This window comes from Centropristis striata, chromosome 4 (genome assembly GCF_030273125.1).
Source record: "Centropristis striata isolate RG_2023a ecotype Rhode Island chromosome 4, C.striata_1.0, whole genome shotgun sequence".
In the NCBI taxonomy this organism is placed as follows: Eukaryota; Metazoa; Chordata; class Actinopteri; order Perciformes; family Serranidae; genus Centropristis; species Centropristis striata.
In genome coordinates this window covers 14,033,436-14,050,784 of record NC_081520.1, presented here as the reverse complement: position 1 = coordinate 14,050,784, position 17,349 = coordinate 14,033,436, and the positions used below count along the sequence as shown (strand labels likewise).

The 17,349-nt window shown below is 40.5% G+C and overlaps 1 protein-coding gene across 4 annotated transcripts in view; it reads right to left on the bottom strand.

The window, feature by feature from the left end:
* Positions 1-1,181: 1,181 nt before the first annotated feature.
* The window catches only part of tiam1b (TIAM Rac1 associated GEF 1b), a 42,795-nt gene continuing 26,627 nt past the window's right edge, over positions 1,182-17,349 (bottom strand). For 2 of the 4 annotated variants that reach the window (XM_059330436.1, XM_059330437.1), the window contains exons 8-27: positions 16,275-16,421; positions 16,045-16,122; positions 15,462-15,632; positions 14,981-15,085; positions 14,456-14,537; positions 14,052-14,138; positions 13,074-13,286; positions 12,352-12,449; positions 7,096-7,281; positions 6,072-6,140; positions 5,595-5,720; positions 5,374-5,482; positions 4,505-4,684; positions 4,278-4,396; positions 4,089-4,197; positions 3,883-3,941; positions 3,614-3,719; positions 3,432-3,519; positions 3,123-3,295; positions 1,182-2,627 (exon numbers count right to left, since the gene is read on the bottom strand). In XM_059330436.1, the coding sequence (XP_059186419.1) occupies positions 2,059-2,627; positions 3,123-3,295; positions 3,432-3,519; positions 3,614-3,719; positions 3,883-3,941; positions 4,089-4,197; positions 4,278-4,396; positions 4,505-4,684; positions 5,374-5,482; positions 5,595-5,720; positions 6,072-6,140; positions 7,096-7,281; positions 12,352-12,449; positions 13,074-13,286; positions 14,052-14,138; positions 14,456-14,537; positions 14,981-15,085; positions 15,462-15,632; positions 16,045-16,122; positions 16,275-16,421 (2,874 nt within the window). In that variant the 3' untranslated portion in view covers positions 1,182-2,058. Of the gene's footprint in view, positions 2,628-3,122; positions 3,296-3,431; positions 3,520-3,613; positions 3,720-3,882; positions 3,942-4,088; positions 4,198-4,277; positions 4,397-4,504; positions 4,685-5,373; positions 5,483-5,594; positions 5,721-6,071; positions 6,141-7,095; positions 7,282-9,847; positions 10,122-12,351; positions 12,450-13,073; positions 13,287-14,051; positions 14,139-14,455; positions 14,538-14,980; positions 15,086-15,461; positions 15,633-16,044; positions 16,123-16,274; positions 16,422-17,349 lie in introns of those variants that run through there. The other 2 variants (XM_059330439.1, XM_059330440.1) reach the window with 2 other exon arrangements.

The window sequence follows — 17,349 nt, the reverse complement described above, 5'->3', positions numbered from 1 at the left end:
AGTAAATACCATTTTGTACCATTGTCAGGGATCTTGATTGAAGTTGATTTTTATTTTTAGCGCTGTGAAACAAATATCCCAGTTGCTTTGAGTGTCTCTCAGTGCTGGTGAGGGTCTACTCATGGCTACTGGTCATCTTTGCTAATGCATTTTTTTTCAGTGATTGGCATGATGGTTTTTGCAGTGTTTATGACAGAGGAACCTGTATGTTATCTCTCAACAATCACGATGATTAAAGAGTAAATCACAAGCAGACCCTCACCAACATTCACTGAAAGAAACAAAATGATGAAAGTGGAATAGAGCTTGGTTTTTGTATTGTTTGGTGTTAATTTCGTCTATCCATGCACTGTTGTATGGCTGTGTCTCAAGAGTAACTGTGACAAATGGACTGATTAGACTAGAGATGGGGAAAAATGTTGCTAATGAGCCCAATGTGTTGAATTAAATCTCCTCAGTGGACATCTCAGGCTCTCACATTGGAGATCATTTTCAATCTATTAAGATTCTTAGCTGTTATCTGTGTGAAACGAAAACTAAACATTTACAACAGACATTCCTTTATCCTTTGTTGTGATAATAGGGGTTTTAGCTCGTTAACCATCAGTCGGAGACCAGATTAGCTGCGGCTTGAAAACACACTGTTAATGTCTTGCCAGGTTTCGGTTTTTAGTTTTTCCTCTTTTCTTCTGGAATTGCAGTCTCTTTGTGAGTTGCTTTGAGGCAAGGGAGCATTGATTAGCTGCTTAGCTCTGTCGTTCTCAGACATGTCTGAGCACATTGGCCATTTGTGTTTTTTCCTCACATCACACAATTGTCTTGCAGGGAATGAGACGGGCTGTCGAGTAAAAACCACATGAGCCAAAGAATCACCACAGATCTGTGCTTTGAATTATAAGTAGGAAACAACTGTATTTATTATGATATCAATACATTTTTCTATATACACACAGTAATAAAAATGCAGTCTTAGTAGCACAATGAGTTGTTTACAAGTATGACTTCTTTCACTGTTCAGGCATACTGCAAGTCTTTCCCCTTGATTGCTTGAGCAAATTTGGACTTTCTTTGTGAAAAAAATGATTACTTGTTTTTTGCTAACAAATTAATTTACATATGAATAAATAAAAAAACATTGCTTTGTGATCCATTACCAGTGAACAATCTTTTTGAATCCACAAGACCTTTTAAAATAACTGATGTGCAAATTCTCTACAATAGAGTGTGCACGCTAAGTATTAAGAATGAAATGTAACATTGAGCTTTCTTTAAATGGCAATGCTGAAGAGCAAAAAGGAAAAAATACAAGAAAATGGTTTCACAGTAAAACAAAAGCATGAAACAGCAAATTCAAGTAAAACAGGATTGTTAAGTTAAAACAAATTAAAGAACCCTAGCCTCTGTGACATAGGGACTATTATATAATTCCACTATTAAATGTAACAAGAGAACAAAATATTTTCCAGGCTAAAAAGATAGCTTTAAGTCTGTAAAACAAGAGATCAAAATCATATATAATACATAACCAGGAATTCTGTTACCAAAACATGTCAGTGTATATTCATGTGAAAATGTACAAGTACAGTAAACTATGCAAGACAAGACTGCCCTTTGCAATTACTCTATTTCTTTAAGGACAAATAATATACAGCCCTTAACTATGATAATACCTCTGAGTCACACAGACAAAACAAATATCAATGTTCTCACAATACCCAAATTTGGCAACAGCAGGCAGGACTATAGAATGCTGCCCAAATGTGCAAACCATGCCAATCAAAGCAACTGATTAGATTCCATGATTGTACCATTAGTTCATCTCTCAAAGCTTACATTAGACTTTTATGTAACAGCATTTGATTTGGGATAAAGCTCCCTCGTTCTGTATTCCTGTATTGCTCCACTGATGATCTTACCTGTACAAAAAGCATTCAGCAAAGTAAGGTAAGGAAGGATATATCTTCTACTAGCTGTGCGATATATGTCAATGCCCATGCATTGTTTGTGAAGACTGCTGACTGATCTTTATTAGATGTAAAGCTGTCCGCCTTTAGCTTTTTATGTGCCACAGTCTGGGGACAAATCAGATTGCTGCCTTCTTACCCAAATCTCATTCTTCTTTGTGGACTTTTGATCTTCCATGTTGCCATCAATAACGGCACTCTGTTTTTCTGCATTGGACAGCTTCACATCATCATCATCATCATCATCACCACCAGGTGTCCCACTGGCCTCTGGGGACTTAAGGCTCTCATTCTCCTCAGTTTCCTCACTCTCCAAGGACAAAGCCATGACGGGGGCCTCCAGGTCGGCGTCAGTGGACGGTGCTCTGGGTGTCTGGCAGAACTCGTCATCTTCATCACTAAGGATGTCTGTCTCCTTCACCTCTTCCTGGTCCTCATATTCTTCAAGATCGAACTGTTCTTCCACCCAGCGGTCTGTGTCACCTGCTAACTCAGACTGCTGCAGCTGATCAGGTACGTCTTCTGGCTGCGGCCGATTTGAGTCAGGCTCCTGTGGTGAAGCTAGGTCCTGTTCAGGCTCGCTATCAAAAACAATGTCGGTGTCTATGGTGAAACGGTTGCGCACTAACTTCCTCCTGCCTAGAGTCCTGGTTGGTGCAGATGCTGCAGAAAAACAGGAGATAAAAAAAATGAGTAAAGCCCAAATAAATGGGAATTTTGAGGCAGATGCTAATTTTATACAGGGATCCCTGCAGTCTTATGTTACAATATCTGCTGTATTAGCCATGTGTTTACTCCGTGGTTATTTGCATATAGAGCAAGCTGCAACCACCAGGGCTTAAAAGTGAAGCGTCTTATACCTGCATTCCATTCAATGGCCACCAGTTGGTGACACCACAAGTTGCAGAGGGAAACTCAGTTTGTATGCAAGTCAGTAGAAAAAAAATACTCAACACACTCTCTCTCTCTCTCTGACTGACACTAATTCTCACTCCCACTAACTCCTTCTGACTCCCCTTCTGTCCAACATTAACTCTCACACACTGACTCCAACTCCCCCTCTCCACACTAACTTCCCATCTCTCACTTTCTCAACACACTAACTAAATTGGGACATTTGGAGCTGTAAGAGGAATGCAGCTACAGACTGGCCTTTACCTGCTCTATTTATGGCGGGACGGGCTCCCTTCAGGGCACAGAGGCGCTTTCCTCCAAAGGGCACATACTGCTGGTTAAGAGGTAAACTCTCCGTTTTTAGGAGCTGCCGGCGGTGCTTTTCCCTCAAGATGGAGTGGACCGTCTTCAGAAAGTCTTTTCTACCCTCTGGAGAACTGAGGGAGATAGAAAGGCACATTATCAGTTTGTCACTCTGTAGATAGCAGCAGACAGGAGACGACAGGACTGTATCAGTGGCACACAAGCTTCAATCTCCAGTGGAATTCAACGTCCATTAGAGCAGATCCTCACCTACAGCACAGTTGAAATGTCCTCTCTGGCCTCCCCTCCGACTCCGACTTTGTGTGAACAATCTCACACACAGCCGAGCCCTCGCCATCTGAGGAAGTAATAAACACTCACATTTGATTTTCTGAAAATAATTTCTGGATTTATTATTTTTAATTCAATACATTATTTGCAGAGTTATCTACCTGCATTGGCCAAGGATCTGACTTGAAGGGCGTCTGTTGGGATCATGTGACGGAATCTGAAGGGATCTTTTTCTTCTGAGGACATGGAGACTCGATGGCCACCTCCCTACAATCATTCAAACATAATCAGCTTTCAGGCTGCTTTCACAAATGACCCACATGGCTGATTCTGGAAGTGGCACATGGGCAGTGAGTTTACAAAATAGGTTAGATTTTATATCCATCAGCTTTGGTGTGGCTGATGGCTTCTTGTTTGTGTGAAATCATACCATTTTCTTTTTCTGCTTGGATCCTTCCTTGCATACAAAGACCACTGCCGTTTTGAACACTAAAAAATAAAGAAAATTATCAATAAAAGCTAAAGATGTCTTTCAGATCAAAATGTGTAATTTTGCAGTGAACAACAAAATTGTTTACTTAAGTTATAATCATGAAGGGAACTTCTCATACCAAAATGTAAAATATCTCAACATACCAAATGTAGCCATTTGAGGTTCTTTCTTCCATTTTCCTAAGGAGGCAGGTGGGTTGATCCAGGTCACACTGGTGTGGAGTAGCAGGTCACCCATGGACAGATCAGCCACCTGGGGAAAAAAAATTCATGTCATTCTACATGTAGACTTTAAATGACAGAAAAGAGCAAAGCCACTTTTGTCCAACTAACCTCCTTCTTTTCGCCACTCTGGTCAGTGATGAGCAGATCAAACACTGCTCCAAATTCTTCATGGATCTTCTGCATCTCGTTGATGTGGCTGGCAACTTTGTTCATTGCTTTCATAGCAACTGCAGAGAAGCAGAAAACATGGTTGCCGTTAAATTGTTGTGACCGTACACGTTCACCACTGTCAAAATAATTTCATCCTTTTTATCACTCTTGTGAACAGGTCTTACCATCCAGGTGGTAGTGCTCTTCACTGTCTGGGTCTGTGAGCGAGTAGAGCTCCTTCAGCAGGAGGGGATACTTCAGCACCCTCTGAATGGGTTTGATCAGGTATGACTCCAGGGTGGAAGAATGCTGCTGCTTGGGGTTGCGCTCATCCAGGAAGGCCTTGAAATCAGCATCAGTTTTGGCTGGAATGACCAATGAAGGAAACTTTATGGGTTGTACTTCACATCAATTAAGTTTGTATGCTGTGTACTAAAAGTGTACCAACTTGTCTGTTTGGCAAGTTGGTGTAAATTACCTCAGTGTGGCTTAAATATTAGAGCCTGACCGATACCAATTATAGAGGGGAAAAATTCACAGATTGCAGATATAGTACATATAAACTGGAATGAAAATCAATGAACTGCCAATTATATAAGGCTCTATAGACATGTTCAACAAAGTAAAAAAAAACTGTCTCATCTACAAAGAACAGGACACTACAAGTGGGCAGGAAAAAGATGTTAACTGCCTAAAAACAGCTTTATCTAAATAACACCTCACCAATCTCAGTATGGCCAATAACCAGTTGACTCACTGAATGTATATGCAGCAAACAAAGCATCCACTTAAGTGTTAAAAGGAGTGGGTGTACTAGCTAAAGAACAGTCTGCTCAATACTGCTCATTATTATAATACACAATGTTGCAGGGCTCTTCAGTCCTGGGAGCCACCAGCTTGAAAGTATGCAGAGGTCAAATGGACAACTGTCTGGCTGACAACTCTGCAGAGCAGATTTATGGGGCCTTGTAGAATATGGCAGATGGTTGATGGATAAATACATCCTCTCCTTTGAGCCCAGGAGGAATGTCGACCCAAGAGCACATTTACTCACCCTTTACGAGGACCTTAGGGACTTTGGTGTGGCTGGCGCAGAAAGCACTGTAGATTTTAAAACGGTCTGCATAGTACAGGAAAGAGCCGCCCAGGGAGAAGAGGATTTTCTGTGAAAAAAGGAAGACATGTTACCCAACCAGTAGTTAAAAAGACTTTATTGGTGTTTTAAATTCCTGTTGACAGATATCTATTGGTGTATGTTCCTCAAAGAGAGTATACCTTAAACTGATCCACTCTCTCCAATTTCTCTAGATCTGGAACCAGTCTAGTACCATCTTCCAGGGTCTTGAGAAACTCAACCTGGAACTCCACCATCTCTGGCAAGTTCCCAAACAGTACATCCAGCTGGAAGAAAAAGGCATTTGAGCAAAGTCAAAATATATTCTCCACATCTTACAGTGTGTTCTGTAATATTTGTCAATAACTGGTATATAATATTAGTCTCTTGTTCCAGTTAGATCATGGAAACACTCAAAACATGAAACAATAAAATGAATTTCATTATTGCAAGTGCATGTAAAACATCTCTTTACTTTGCAAACCTCCCCCTCTCTCTCTCATCATCCACCCCTCTTGTCCTTGTACACAGCAACACTTCACATGATTATGCAACACACTTTTCTTGGAACATCTAAACAGTGTTGGCATTTAAAAGCCAACTACCCCTCAAAGGCTCACTGGGAACATTTGACATACCTCATCCTGTGTGAGGAAGGTCTCTTTCTGCAGTGGGGTTAAATATCTGCCAATGAGGCAATTGAGATCCTGCAAGACAAAAGTGAATAGTGTTCAGGGTTATTACACGGAAAACAGACATGAAGAACACAAAGCTTAAATATTCCTCACAACAAAACAGTGATTAAGTTTTAGGCACATTCCCTCCAAGATCAAAGACAGTTGAGCTGCCGGATGCCTTTCTGCATGACAGCAGGGATGCAGGGGGCTATATGTAAAGTCCATTAAATAAATGACAACAGTGAGCAACATGAAGGCCTTTAAAAAAAAAAAAAGAGAGAGAGAAGAGGCTTAATCATCTTTGCCCAAATTGGTCAAAAAAAGCAGTAGTCTTAAAAATCTGTTTGTCAAACACAGCTAGCCAACTAACTAACACACAGCTTATACAACCAACATTGAAGTAAATATTTGTAAATAAATGTAGCAAAGTCAAGTCTGTCAGCATCAAGCATTTTTCCAATATTTTGTCTACCCCTAAATTACATTAGCAGATGAACGAAGTCCTACTCCTGCAAACTGCACACAGACACACAATGTATGCTCGTCTATTTCACTCTGGGTAATCAGAACAAATAGCTCAAGTCCACCAGAAATACCACTTCCCCCTTTGAAGGTTGTACAATATACCATATATAATGCATAATGGGATTTTTATAATAAGAATATATGTGCCCCCTGTAATGAAGTATAACATTTTAGATAGCCTTGACATTATCCCATTATATACCCTCTCTAACCCAGTTATTCCACAAAGCCACATTTATACCAGGCAGAAAAGATTAGGCAATATCCAGGCAAGGGCACAGCTGTGTCCCCTTCATATCGCTTGGGATACAGAGATAAATATGGATTGGTCATGTGGAATAGGTAATGTGTAGGGCTAGCACAACCTGAGGCACAGAGAAACACAGATCGATGGACAGGAGGACACATGCACACTCACAAAGACCATCTGCCTCTTACAATTGAGATGAGTGATACTTACTTTGACATAGGTGCGTTCGGTCTCCACGAGTTCACAAATGACTTTGCGGAGCTTGTCGGCATCAGAGAGCTGTCGGAGAGTTGCTGGAGGTGGGAAGGGCGAGTCTGGGCTCGGTGAAGAGGACACACACTCCGTGGGATTCATGTCATGGAGACTGCGGCAGAAAGCAGCGACCTGCTCCGTACTCTACAAAAAAAATGAAGGATAGAAATGTGTGATACAATTATGTAACTCCCACCTGAACTCATAAAAGGAAATATCCAAGTATCGATCAATCAGCGTATCAAATATTAACTTGGAGGCATCACTTTCCTCCCACTGATGTGCACAGACTCATGACTGTGCAGAGAGTGAGCCTGGAAAGAGGCAGAGAGGCAGCTCTAAAAAAATCATTTGCACTAATTTGGTCTATTTTCAGTCTGTCATAACAATGACTCTCCGCCTCCCTCTCTTTCACTCATCCTGCTTTTCCCTGGTGTTTTCCTCCTACTGACGGATCGGTGGTGTAATGATTCATCTTTTTCACAGAATCAAAATATACACACAACACTGTCTGTCCACATACAGTATGGGTTACCGTGGAGACCAACCCTGATGTGCATTAGACTATCATTTCGGCCAAAAATAGACCCTCAGCCACAGCCTACATGGCTTAATACAGTTACTCTGTTCGCAACAGGCTACAGCCTCACTGGTTGTAACAACATGGCATTTTGGCTTTTTACATCAATAAGCAAACAACAGAAAGAACAAAGGGCACTCTTGTCGCACTCAAAGCCTTATTCTATTCATGAGGAAAGAATTCAACAAGTTATAACCACATCAGGAACCACTAGCAGGTACTGACACCACTGAATGCATAACAGAGAGCTGAGGTCTCATTTTCATAATATTTTTTTATAGACCAGACACAAGGCAATTTATCCTGTCACACCTACAAGCTCCTCTGGGAAATAATAATAATATAGGCTCCACATAGCTGCAGAAGGTTTAACTGAATCTTTCTCCAGTGAAAAAACGATCTTAATTAAGATCTGAGCTAGTTTACCATTAGTCTGCATATCTGAGGGCATCAAAACAACAGTGTGTTTCATGTTAGACATTGCAGTGCATAAAAAGAAGTGCAGATACAAATTAATTTAACTTAAATTAATTTCGAATTTAACTTAAATACAAAATATTTGATCGAAGACTTAGAAATAATAAATAGATGTTAGATAACAGCCATTAGTCATTCACTCAAAGTTACAAAAAGCAAAATACGTACCAAACAAAGGAACAACGAACATTGTGTTATCCAGTGACAGTCATGCAACTTCTAATGAAGCTTTGCAAATTTGGATTTGCATTACAAATGATAATCAACATTGTTATCTAATCAGACAGTCACATCCATATGTGAGGCACGACAGCAGTTTGTCCCTCTTGACAATGTTCCTAAAATAACCATGCAGCTCCCAGATCAACGGATGAACTGGGAGGTGCAATGTCATGTCACAAATGCAATTTACACCAATGCGATGATGCCAATTTAGCTAGATATTTAGTGAAAAAGCAGCTTAACTTTGATGTTTTGTGATTGACATAATGTGGTATTAAATGCAGCATCTGCATGAAAGTAATCTCAATTACTTACCAAACATAATTTGGATGTAAAATGTCAGGCAACTTGACTTTTAAAACCAAAGATCTATTGCCCCAAAGCATCCCTTCATTAATACATTTACCACTGATGATGTGCAGAAACCAGTCCATTTTTACACAATAAAATCAGCATGAGAGATTCAATCAAAACAGACTACGGATGCTTATTGAGCAGATTTCAAACATGTCTTGTCACAGTTTTCTTCTGTACATTAGTCTACGTATACATTCATTTTGAATTTAAGTTTCAGCGCACTATGACAGCAAATAATTTTGAAAAACAAAGACACTCAGCAGCACACATTCAACCTTGCAATCCAAAAAAGAAATATAATGCCAAGAAAGGAGGGGGAAAATCTGTAAATAAACCTGATTCTTTCCTGCCCAATTAGTCAGCTGAGCTCAACCAGTTTTACTAAGCCTAATAAGACAACCACACTCCAGTCATAGTCTTCACAATCACAATCTAGACTAATTAACACCATGGCAGCTTTGGGTGCATGAACCATCATGACATGGCAGAGTGAAGAGAAAGAACAGAGAAGGAGAGGATGATCAAAGGCTCCAGTATCACATGAAAAGAACAATATGTAGATAAGTGAGGCTGTCATGGCCAATACTGTGAGATGCCAGAGACGAGCATGTCCCCTAGTGAATGAAATATAGATGAAAAACAGTTTGAAAGCATGAAAGCAGTGATGATGGAGTAGGGAGAAAATTGCACGTCTGCCCTCTGAAACTGAGATAAGCCGAAGATCACAGCTCAAGGTGCCAAAAGAGGAAACTCTGCAACAGAGAGTAACTGCAATAATGGTCAGGGTAGTTTGTCACGCAAAGTCAAAGTCCTCTGTGGTCTCAGCTCCTACATACAGCGATTCATTTTGGCATCCTGTGGAGCACTTCAGTGATTATGGGGCAATTCTGCGACACAACAGTGACTCACAGCTTCCTCTACTCTGTCTGTAGCAGCCAACAGGAGGTGTGAAACGAACGCTGAAAAGGAAAGGTGTTTTACTCTCTTTGGGATAAGACAACAGCAGTTCGCCACCTAATACAGCTGTAGCAAGAGCTAGCCAGAAAAGAAAATGATACAAGGAAGGAATCTCACCAGATGAAGCATGTCATAGACGGAGTCTGAGGAGCGCTTGCTGTGTTTGCTCCACTTCAGGACGGACATAGCAGAGTGCAGGTGGACAGTAAGCGCCAGTTTAAGTGTAAGAAAGAAACAGGCTCCAGGCTTTGGAAAAAGTCAAGTCTATTCTGCGCCTCTCCAACACATGTATTAGCCCTTTTGTCTTTCCCCTGCTTTTTAAAAAAAAGGAGAAAGTGCTGTGGTGCTTGTGATGAAGGATGAAGTGAAGCTGCTCAGCCTCCTCCTCTCCGCCCACCAGTGCTCACAGCCTTCCAACTCCCCTTCTTTTCACCCTCAGAGTCTGCTGTAGTTCTGTCACTGATATTCTTCCGTTTTCTCTCCCTCCCTCTCTCTTCTCTAAACTCAGGCACACAGTGTGAGTGTGAAGATCTGTCCAACTCCAGCAGCATTGTAAAAGAGTCTTGATAATCCTCCAGACCAGGGAGAGAGCAGGGATGCAGGAGGGAATGAGTCTCCTCCTTAAGGTTGTGGTAGAGCAGGATTGGCTGGGTGAGCCACACCGCAGTAGAATATAAATGCAGGATTTCAGGAATAAGAAAAGAGTGATGGGAAGAGGGGAGCTGCTGAGCAGGCTGCAGAGGGCGAGTACAAGAACCACTGGTGTGGGGGGTTGCAGAAAGAAAATGAAGATGGAGAAATGTATAGGCGTGCCAAAATTTATTTAATGATAAGTGATAAATCAAGCAGTTCTCCACAAGCCAAAAAAATGACCTTGTTCAGACCAGTAATTGTAAGAAAAGAAAAATATATCGACAGAAATGGTCACATATGTACATGTTTTCCATCTCATGAATAGATTCAAGGACTTTCATAACAATTCTTATGTCTTTGATTTAACAACAAGATAAGAGTACACTTAGGATCTTAGACAAACCTCTGTCTTTGCACCAAAGCAAAAAATAAAATTGAATAATTCTGCAGGGGTTAGATTGGGTTATTGATTATTTATTTACTTGAAAGTAATACATCTCTGAAAGAGTTCACTTTATAGCCACTGTAAATTCACTTTTGCAACAGAACTCCCTTGTTGGTGTCACTACAACTTTTCACTGACTGTATGAACATGCATCGCAACAACTCATCATGATGTACACAAGGGGAGCACTTGTCAAGCAAAGCCAAAAAGCACATCACTTTGTAAATTCACAGTTATCAGTAATCTTGTGGTTTAATGCCAGACATCATTACCACATTTCAGATACATAGGCTTAAATCTTAGCTCATCTCTGAACTTGTGCAAACTGAGTGCAGCATCATCCAATGATTCATCAAATACTTTCAACACCTCACAAAGACAAAGGAAGCCCTTAATGTAATCTTCAGACAGCCTCAAACAGAGAGGGGCAGCCTAAACCAGCCACTATGATGTAATGCTCGCAGTTTCTTTTCTTTATTTTGCTGATTTCCCAAATCCATGTCCTTATTTTGTTAACTTCCATAATATTATTGTTCATTATTACACAGGCAATTAACCCAAACTGGTACACTATTTGATTATTTGCTGCTCCCTAAATAGGAAGTTGGGATTAAAGAGAAAACATAAAAGGCCAGTCAACAATTTGATGGGCATGTGGGATGACTGGAATTAAGTCACTGGAAGAACTCCAAGGGTTGCTGTGAGAACCTCAGATATTCATATCCCAGAGATAAACAGATAAACTTATCTACAAGATGATATCACCCTAGAGCCCAGTAGTCATTAAAAGTCTGCTAGTTGTGGATGGAAGATGAAACCACTGCTTTAATGTCATGTATTCTTTTCACTTAGGCACACAAGAAGAATTCGTAATCTCGTTAGCCAAAGCACTCTGGTGGCTCAATAGGAAAATATAAGTCATTTCCCAAGTCCTTTATTTTGTAATGCGTGTCTGGATGTTCATTTATAGTTTAAATAAATACACCTCCTCCGTGCATTACCTGATCCTAATCACCAAACATAATTAGGCAAATAGAATGCAAGCTTAATCAAAAACCCATACATTACTTAGCGATTACATTCCAAGTGAATACTTGGCTTCAAGTCTCTAATGCAGGCGATGCACTTTATCATGTCAACAATGTAGGCATACATTAATATTTAGGTCCCCTTTGATTTCCATTATGTCAGAGGCTACTAAGAGCAGTCAAAACAGCTTTGTGTTATGAAAGGAAGAGAAATCTCATGCAGATTTAGATCAAGAAGCATGGGAATGAACACCTGTATAATCAAGCATGTCCATGTTTTCATGAGCAGAGCAGCTCTGCCAGTTAGAGATGATGCCTCAAATGGTGAAATGAACTGGTGTAAAGTGCTCCTTTCACAATAACACAGAATTGAGGGGGATGCAGTGAAATGGAAGGACAAGGACAGGACACAAGAGCAGGAGCGAGTACATCATTTGAAAGATGTGCTGTCAGATGTTCGCTGTAGTGATACTCAATCAGACTCCACAAACGAATAATAAAAATAGCACTCTTACTTTTCTGCACTCAAACTCACTGAAGATCTCAGAATCGTCATCCAGACTGTCTCCTGAGCTCTCGAGCAACAGTCCCACCCCGTCATCCAGGATCTCCTCTGCAAACATACAAACAAACATAACATTTCACACCTGAGCTTCATGAAATGCTGTAAAGGATTATTTTTCTTTAAATGAGATGAATGCATGTTTCACAAGCACTGTAAGGTGCATGGCAAATATTGTCCTTGCTTTGTGAATATAATTCAGATTAAAGACCTTCATGTAAAACCTGGTGACCTTATCAACAGTGTAAGGTGCACCACACTCCTGAGAGCTTCCCATCTTCCCTAATTAAGACACTGTAGATTCAGAGTGTTTGCATAATTTAAACGGATGTCACAAAGGACACATGCAAGAAACCTTTTCAGCAGACCAGACTTGAAAATCAAAGCTTGAGGATTGCCTACTGCCTTTCTGGTCCAGTTTGTATCATTTGGTATAAAGTGATTACAGGCCAGCTGTGTTGGTAAACATGGCCATATTGTGAGTAATTCCTGGCTTTAATACAATGTGCAAGCTGTCTAGAAATCAAAGTCTTAAAATTAAACCCTCCAATAAGTTCTGCTAATTGGACCTGTGAATGTGCCAAGTTGCCAAATGCAGCTTTAAACGAGTATGGGAAACAAAATACTGAGATGGACTACATTTCTTATTTCAGGCTGTTTGATGGTGCATCTCACCTTGACTCTGGGAGAAGATGTCCGTGTAAAGATCTTCCTCTGCATCCGAGCGCCGTGGCGGCAGGAAACAGAGCTGGCGACGCTCCACAGAAGGCAAGGTGTTGACTGTCAAAGCCAGCGAGGCTTGAGAAAAAGCCGCCTTCATGTCAGAGAAGTTGAGACTGTGAGAGTCTTTTCCATTCAGCTGAAGAATTTCATCCCCTGCATTAAGACCTGCAAAGTGAGAACACCATAAGATTTGATGTAATTTACTGTCGGTCACGCATCCATGCACTAAATAAACAGTATCTACTTTCCCTAATACGAGATGGTAACAATCCATCTCATTTTCAACATTGATTAACAGGCCATTAAGCCCCTAATGAAGATGATGTTATTGTATGAAAACAAAACAAGTAAATATACTTCTTAGAGGCTATTAGGTGCAGATTCATTATGTTTTCTTTGCTTTTTAGACCCACAAGCATGACGCACTTATCTACGCCCAGCCAAGAGTCATCTACTAAGACAGTGCAGGTATCTAATTTTCTGCAGCACAGCATCACTGCATGTGTTCTACCTGCACTATGACCGACTCCAGCATATTTTGACATCACTCAACCCTGCAGTCTAACTTCATAGCAGGGGTACCAATGTGAAGCAGCTGTGGCGAGGTGTTGTATACAGCATCATCCTTCACAAAGGCCAGTGAGAGGCAGTGTGTTTATTATTATAGTAATCAACGGCCTTGAGAAGTGCTGTGGTTTCTAAAACCTCCCCTGCCTATTGAAAAACATGCACTAATGCATTTCTAAAGAGATGCAGTAAAGATGTCTATTGACCTTGCTATGAGAAAAATACTCAGTTTTGAAACGTAAGAACGGACAAATGGCTAATGCATCCCAGATTTTTTTTCTCTAGCTGTAACTCATCCATTCACAGACAAAAACTGAGGGTCTTTGAAGGGAGTTCATTTGATGGAAATGAAGGGTAATGAACCTTTGGCGAAGGCTAATCCGCCTGCCTTCACATCAGTGATGTAGAGCTGCTGTATTCCGTCTTCCTCCACCACTGAAATGGAGAAACCTGGAGGAGGAAAAGGAGAGGCGGGAAGAGGACGAGAGAAGGAGAGAGAGAGAGAGAGAGAGAGAGAGAGAGAGAGAGAGAGAGAGAGAAAGGGGACTCTTACATAAAACACATCAGAGGGATTTGTGCAGTACAAATGGGAATAGCATATAAAAAAAACACAGGTCGTGTATAGGTCAAGAAAAGCAATTATTACACTGAAAACAGCAGCAACACATTTGAAATCATTGACACCAAGATCATTATAGCATCTTAGCTGAAAATAAATAAATGCAAATGTAAAAGAAACTACACAAGATCATTTAAATGGTTCCTACCATAACCAATCATGCAGGATTCATCTCTGTCAAACTGGATTACTTTTGTGATTTTGGAGCAGAGCTCAATTTCTTTGTAAAGCTGTGAAGAACAAAAAGAAGTCATTATATAAATCATGAAACAACGGCCTATTTTATTCATATTCTGGTGGGTGGGTTATTGACAGCATGGAAAGAGAGCATTAATTTTCTGTATTCTTAGACAAAGCAGCTCCAGCAGAGTCTTTATGCAGGATGGTCTATGACGTGTCATGATTACATGATTGAAATACAAAAGTCATTACAGATATTGTAAATCAGGGTCTCCCAGTCAGGCGTTTCTCCGGCAAAAACGTGAAATCCAAAGGATGAAAGTACAAAACCTTTTGATAATATGCAACATCTCTTATGGTCAGTGGTTTTCTCCATGTTGTGATTCCTCGCACATGCTAATGCACATTTTTCACTTTTTTTAAACCTTTATAATGTTGAAAAGTCTGATAGGGAAGGAGGGATAAGATCATCTTCAAGTAGGCTGGTACTTACCAAGTCGCACACATCCTCTTCTGGTTTGGGAATGTAGAATTGCACTTGGTTTTCGATAAGGAATTTGAGTCGCAAGTAGTGCTTGGTGGAATCGAGCTGGTGAGCCTGTGGGATAAGGGAAAGAGGACATAAAGAGGATTGGTTGTTTGATACTGTACCAACTTGACAGCAGCTTATCAGTGACTCATTTTTTGAGGACAGAAATAAAGATTAACAAAGCTGTACATGATTTTTACCCAGCAACATAGTTTTGCTACAGTGAGATATTTGATTCTTCCATAATTTTTTCCTCATCTTTCCAACCCTAAAAAAACGTATATTTGTCTAGTTAAATTATGTCGTTAGAGGACAGACAGTTCCCTATAATGTCCGATCTTTTGCATACGTTTAAAAGTGTCATTACATCTTTATCAAGTAAACATCCCAGAGCAAAACATGAACCGTTGGTCAGGAGAGGTCATCTGAGAATGGCCACTGTTACCTTGCAGATGGTTTCCAGAACGCACAGAGCTGACTCCCCAGGTTGAATGATCGTTAGCACCGGCTGGTCATTTGGCAGACACACCCAGGAGGGGGTGAGGTGGTCAGGGACCCAGATGTCACTTTCTGTGCTGGGCCGTTGAAGGCTTTTCACAGTTCCATCCTCACTTTTCTTAGAACAGAGACATTAAAAGGCTAATTAAGTCTGTGCTTGAATACAGATCCATTCTTACATTTAAACATGTGGGATTAAAAATGGGTGATAATTTCACTATTATGTTTTAATCACAAGTCAAAGTAAACCCTCTTGCCAGTACTTCCCATCTTAATTGATACTGTATACACCTACTGAGCACTTGCAATACATTTTTGAAAGACTATAGTACAAAACTATACATTTCCTTCAAAAGGATTGGTAAAAAGGAGAAGCCATTACAGTGATAACCTCTGGGCCTGTGCTCAGCTACTTAGTTATATTACTATTGATGTCAGTGTTGGCTAAAGATTTAGTCGAGTGAGTCCCTCGTCATGTTTGACATACACCTCACTGTCACATTTATGCAAACAGAATGATTTGTCCTTACTGTGTGTTCCTTGGCAGGGTCAACATATATTCCATCTACAGGCTTTTTCACTGGCTCTTCGCCATCAGCAAAGACCTGCTGGGACAAAAAAAAGAGGTGAAGTGGTCATAACTCAAGTAGAGCTGCTGATGGTAAAGGCTTGAGGAAAAGGCAAAAAGAAATCTTTCTGTGGCCATGACAGGGCAATTGATTGCTTTGAAACTTGAAAACAACTGTACAGCATTACAGACCTGGTTGATACTGGGATGGGCTTTTGTTTTTTTCTTTGAGGTAGTATCCAGACCCCAGAGGGAGGAGAACCTGCTCTTGCGCTTGCTGCAGGAACGAGACATGGCCTGTGTTCGCCGTCTCACTCCGTTCTCTGTGCGAGCTGCCACCTGAAAAAACAAAATGACTCAGTCAGGGCTCAAACATACCGAATGACACAACAATCAGTTTGACCCCATGTCACAACACATTTTGCAAAAATACTTGGCAAGCATGTATTTTCTCTTCATACAGCATATTTTATTTTTACTTTTTTTTAAAACAGTATGCTTAAAAGAGTATTTGCGAGCAGTAGGTTTCCATTAAGCAATAAAATGTTGATATACAAGCATTTCGCCAGACCATCACTGTAAATTAAAACTTGTTCTTGATCGACTAATGTGGTTAAATAAAATGAGAAAAAAAGGGTCACATGGGCCTCGGCATGATGAATAGTTAACATACATTTACACACAAGCACTGGGCTTATGCAGATTTTTACTCGACCTGGCATTTCTAGGCTACTCATTTGTGAAGAAGCGGGGGGAAGGTCTTTAAAAATATGCTGAATTTAAAAAAAACACTGTGCATGTAGGAGAAAGCATGCTCTAAACTTAACCTTGGCACTCATTCTGTCTTTTTTGTTCCATCACATTTTCTAAGCCCTTTTTGGACATAGTGCTGATACAAGTATCACTGGAAGTACGGATGAGGAAATTAGAGAGGGGCTGAAATGATAGAAAAGATTTTTTTTAAAAGAGTAGGGGGGAGTTGTTAGAGTGTCTTTTGTTAGACATCCCACCCTGCTATCTTGCAGCTCAAACACCCACCTGCTCTACAGCACTGCGTTGGTGGTACCTCACTGATCTGCAAACGCGCTTCTAAATATCAAATAGATGTTTTCCTGTACTACCCGTGTTTTAGCTGTGGAGCACATAACCTCAGGAGAGCAGTGGGAGGCCAAAACTAAACCAAACCGTCCCAAACAGGTGCTCTGTGTGAGACCTAGGTTCCAAAATAGCGGTTCTTGTGGAAAAACATGGTTTGACACTGTGTGTA